Genomic DNA, 5674 nt, shown 5'->3' with positions numbered 1-5674 from the left:
CCGAGTTCCGTCCGGATCAAATTGGTTCTGACTTTATGCGCGGCGGAAGTCACGTGATTTTCTGCAAAGTCTAGGCATGCTGACTTCCGGCGTCCGTAGCAACGTCGTCTGCTTCAGTCATTATGCCGTCTAACAAGCATTGGTGCGTTGTACCAGGGTGTAATTCGGACGGGAGAAAAGTTGGTCGGTATCCCTTTATGCAAAATGTTCAGTATGTTCCGTTCCCGGGTATTGTTAGAAAGCCAAAACTTCGAAAAAAGTGGTTAGACCAGATCATGAGGAAAGACTAAAAGGCAAAACCACATCACCGTGTCTGCTCGCTCCACTTCATCGACGGCAAGCCAACAGATGATAATCCAGTCCCTACACTTTTCAGCAGAAACAATTATGGGAAACCCAAAGCAGTCAGAAATATGACGTCAATTACAAAACGACAGGTAATAACTCCCCAAGTAGAATGTATGCATTGTAAGCATTGTACTAAAAAAGTATATGATGTACTATTAGCCTATAAAAGTAGAAATTAAACGGAGAGTGTGGGGATGGTCACCGCAAAACTTGTCATTCTCTTTACTTTCTTTTAAAACTACTTGGTAGGTAGAATAACTCAGAACGTATTTTTAAGATGCTGGAACTTTTCAATAGAAACAAAATTTATTTTTGAAGGAAACATTAATTTAAGACATTTAAGTAATAAAAAGGTTGTAAATACTTAACACACATTTTTCTAAATAAGAATCATGTAGATCATTTTGATTATAACTCATTGATTATAATTGATGATGCAATTTTACTTTTGTAACTTTACAAAAAGTTTATTCTGTGTATTTATTTTCTTAGGAACACCTACAGGTAGCATCTATACCATCAGCTCTTGAAGAAAGAAATCTTCCATCTGAAGTTGACATGGTGTTTTCCCCTCCATTTGTTTGTACTGTTGAAGTTGAAACAGCTGTTGATGCCATAGATTTCTGTGCTGATCATTCATGCTTCTTCAATGAAGGTAAGGAGTGAACTAATTACCAGGTTTAGTTAATTCTATCTAATTTGAACCATATCCTCATACAAGTAATTGAAATTAAAAATATGGACTCTGTATAAATATAAACAATATCAACCATTTAATGGACACTTGTTTTATAATTAACATTGCAGATGTGGATATGTCAAAAGACCATAGCTACTCTGTAGGACAGATTACATCAGACACAGCTGTAGAAGTCAGAGATTCTGCTGTCCAGACAGACTTATCCATGTGGGATATACAAGCTAATTCACAGAAACTTGAAGACCTTGAACAGAAGCTAGGAAACAAGGATGCTCTTTTGCGGAATTTGTTTGTTGACAAAGTCACCAGAACAGATGAGAGTGTGATGCAGTACACAGGAATACCATCAAGGGATTTGCTTTTTGGACTATTTGGTTTGTACATTTATTTTGTTTGTATTATTGTATTCATTCCAGTCATTGTGTGATAATGTAAAATATTTATGTCTTTTTTAAATTGAGCCACATGCATATTTTGATTATAATGGTGTAATATACCTTGTATGCTAATGCATGGATCCTTATATGAATCTTTTCAGTGGTATAGATTAGCATTTTCAATATTCAAATAGGTGTACAGTGAATCAAGTACAAATACTGGGTATGATAATGTAAATTCATACAAAGTTAAGGACTTCTGATTACCTCCATTAATACATAAGTTGATAAATAAAAAAATAGCTTAAGTTCATAGTTTTACACTTTTATGGTACAAATAGTAATAAATTTACAGATTGAGCTCCAGACTAGCTTAACAATATATTGTAAATCCGAAAAAAAGTTTTCATTATTTTTTCAATCTAAATTTGTGTATTTTTTAAAAATGTCATAGGAATATTAAATAGAGCTTCTCCTACACTGAAGTACTGGTCCGGCCATGGAGGTACTAAAGAAATGCCCAGCTGCCAAGAGGATTCACAAAAGCAGAAGAGTGGCCCAAAAAGAAAGCTGTGTCGTTTTGAAGAGTTCATTCTAACTTTGATAAAGCTTCGTTTGGCATTGCTGACATTTTGTTTAGCTGATATTTTCGGAATTGCAAAAAGCAGAGTTTCTCAAACTTACATCACATGGATTAACTTTATGTTTGTTATTTTCACTCCATTATGGAAGAAGCCTTCTTCCAAAAAAGTGAAAAAATTCATGCCAAGATGTTTCAACATGCTTTTCCCAAAGACAACATGTATCATTGATTGTACATAATTCTTTATTGAAAAGCCAAGATCACCATCAGCTCAAAGTTTGACATATAGTTCATACAAACAAAGGAACACTTTCAAAGCTCTAATCAGCATTACTCCATCTGGTTGTATTAATTTTGTTTCAAATCTATGGAGTGGTAACACATCTGACAACTACATAACAAGAGAAAGTGGGGTTTTAGATAATATTAAACCTGGAGATGAGGTTATGGCAGCCAACATTCTAAACAGACTTTGAATATGCCACCTTTCACTCGAAAATGTTCATGGGGTAAAGGAAAACGTCTCAATGCTACTGAAATAAAGAAAACACGGAAGATAGCGAAACTTAGAATACATGTGGAAAGAGCTATTGAGCGATTGAAACATTTCCATAGTTTATCCAACACAATGCCCTTAAGTTGCAAGCCAGTAGCAAACCAGATGCTGAAGGTCAGTGCCTTTCTGTGTAATCTTCAGAGACCATTAGTGAGAAAGTGATTACTGTCATCATGCAGACAATCATACCTATCCAGGAATCAATCATTAATCAATATTTCAATTTGCTACAATATTTGATGTTAAATTATTATATTGTACATTAATTTCCCTTTTCACGATATATGTTTGGCCTGCAAGTTAAAGGTACATGTATTTCCTGTACTTTTTTTAAAGATGCACAATAGTATACAGGTGTTAACATAATCAATTATATTTTTTTTCCAAAGCCAACATTCTAAACAGACTTTTTGAAGCTTAGCTAGTTTATATATTGTACAAAATAAGAAGCTGTGAAACTTCTTATGATCTATAACATACCTGGTAATCATTTCAATACAATGATTTTTTGAATGATACTTGTAACATGAATTCATTATGGTATGATAGATAATAATTAATCATAAATCAACTAGCTTATGAATTTCATTTGAACAATACAAATTTTGATTATTTGAATATGTCTGTGTCATTAGCCTTGTTTCATTTAGCTGTTCTGCATTACATATACATAATTATACAAGTATGTATTACTGCATGTACTTATCTGGCAATAAGCAAATGACTAGTATACTAAACCCATCCACTTTTATTACAGCTTCATAAGAAATGTCAATAAAATTATTTCAATTACCTTGTAATATGCCAAACTACCTGTTTGAGTCAAAGGTTAAGATTAGTGGACTAGTAGGAAACTAGAACTCAATACATGGATTTAAGATCAATAATGAGTTGAATTGTTCAGCACCAACCTTACCATAAAAGTTTAGTAATTTTCATATCAATTTTCTAAAGTAAGCTTTATTCAGTTTTAACTGACAATAAACACATAGAATTGTCAGAGACTTTCTAGACATAAGATGTACACCAATACATGCCATAGATATTTCTCTATAAATATGTCCTGAAACATGCATAGATCTATATTTATTTTGTGATACTTGTGATACAATTTACTCTATTGAACTTTAGATTTTGGAAGAAATTACAAACTCAGTATTCAACGTTTGGGGTATCAATCAAATATCAATTTATGCACCTCTGATTGTGGATTCCAGTCATAGCAATCACTTCATCACCAGGAATAATCATTGCAACAATGCCTTAGTTACATACTTGTCNTTTTTTTAATATATAGTTATCATAATTCTCATTGAATCGAAAGTGTAACACTGAAGAAAATATGGAAGCTGTCACACGACCTGTCCTGTAAGCAAACCAGTCAATATTATCAGCTTGACCCCTTGTCATTTCTTCAATCCTCTGCACTGTTTTCACATCAGAATGTGTTGAAATCACTTTTGACGCCAACAATTTTGTAGCATCAACATTACCTTTCACAGCATCTGCAATTTCTGTCAAAGTTGGCGGGAAAATTTCATCATCTGAACTGTCATCATCACTTGGTGGATCCAAAGTTTGAAGAAGCACACTATCACTTTTCTTACACAACAGATAAACCTCTTTCTCCACCTGCCTCTTGGACAAACACTCTGTCCTAACCATAGGATTGTAGTTTGAAGCAGTAGCCGACTTGGGAACAGGTGTTACCTTATTTACTCTGGTATCAATGTGCTCAATCTCTAATGGTGTAGTGGTTCTCCTCGGCTTGTCCCAAACACAAACAACGTCTGTGCCAACCTCAGTGCTGCGGTCTTTATGTCGATCACCGAAGGCTGACAAGGCAAACAACAATGCCACACAATGCTTACATGTGTCGTCATCACTGAAAATAAATACATAAATGTTCAATGTACGGTCAAACTTCTGTAGCAGGACTGGACTGGGCGTTGGTGGCCGGATAGCTCAAACGGTTAGAGCGTCTGTCTAGTGTTCGGAGGTCCCGGGTTCAACTCCCGGTCTGGTAATTGGCATTGCATTTTCCCTCTCCTGTTAATTTGGCGCCCAACTAAATACTCAGAGGTGGTATATAGTCTCATGTGTGTATTCGGGTCTCAAACTCTAACTCAAGGACCCTGCTTAGCTCTAATGTAAAATTCGGTTCTGACAGTAAAATTTGTATTTAAAATATATTCTTTATCCTTGAATTCTAAGGGTATCTCGTAGTTTTTTCATGACCTGAGTGACTTCAATATAACGTCGTTTTACTGTATTTGCATTAAATGTAAACAATGTTATTGCAGGGGTTGTAAGAAACAAATACACTTATTTTGGTTACTCATATATATTTTATTTATATATTTTTTTAATTCGATTGGCTCATTGTCATATCACATTCGACTTTAAATTTTGGAAACTTACGCAACACAGGTGCAACCCCCAGATTTCACATGTCCATCCTTCTGTAGGAGAAGCCACGTAGAATACGGAGTGGCACTTTGTCTGGTCTCAGGGATACACGACGCCTTGACGTACAAATGCGAGTCACTATTTGAAATGGTCCCGAGGCAAACGTCATTGATATGATGGTCCATGTAGAGTTTGTAACCATTATCGTTCTTGTAATTTTTCAACCTCGATTCAGACCAACCGCATACGTTCATGAAATATATGATGATATCACAGCACTCCACATTAGGGGCAGAAGTCATATCAGACATCCAGGACTTTACCTTGCTGACGTCATCCAATACAGTTGAATCAACAGTGCGTCTCAGGACGTCCATGTCGTGGTAGTCATCACAGGTCACAACCTCTAAGTCCAACTCGTTTGCTAGCTTGCACAGTCTAACTAAATCGTTTTTACGGTACAAACTGCATGCTATACCCCTCTCTTGCAAATATTGTTTCAAAAATGGCACCTGAAATCCTTCAAAATCCATCCCGGTAAAAATATTTGTATAGCAAGTTGAAAAAGTTGTGAATGTTGAGGAATGTCAGCGTAAACCGGAAGTTTACATGCCTCGATTTTCGTTTCCATGGGTACTCTTTTTTACCTCCACACAGGAGTTTCTTATAACCCGGAGCAGAGCTATTCCGTTTACAGAAAG

The 5674-nt window shown here is 35.5% G+C and overlaps 1 protein-coding gene across 1 annotated transcript; it reads left to right on the top strand.

The window, feature by feature from the left end:
* Window positions 1-276: 276 nt before the first annotated feature.
* LOC110452934 lies at window positions 277-3329 on the top strand. Its single transcript, XM_021501695.1, has 5 exons — window positions 277-437; window positions 841-1003; window positions 1156-1422; window positions 1880-2038; window positions 3322-3329. Exons 1-5 carry the CDS (start codon window positions 414-416, stop codon window positions 3327-3329), a joined length of 621 nt encoding a protein of 206 aa, XP_021357370.1. The 5' UTR covers window positions 277-413.
* The last annotated feature ends 2345 nt before the right edge of the window (window positions 3330-5674 follow it).

This window comes from Mizuhopecten yessoensis, unplaced genomic scaffold, assembly GCF_002113885.1.
Source record: "Mizuhopecten yessoensis strain PY_sf001 unplaced genomic scaffold, ASM211388v2 scaffold6973, whole genome shotgun sequence".
In the NCBI taxonomy this organism is placed as follows: Eukaryota; Metazoa; Mollusca; class Bivalvia; order Pectinida; family Pectinidae; genus Mizuhopecten; species Mizuhopecten yessoensis.
This window is presented reverse-complemented; position numbering and strand designations above follow the sequence as displayed.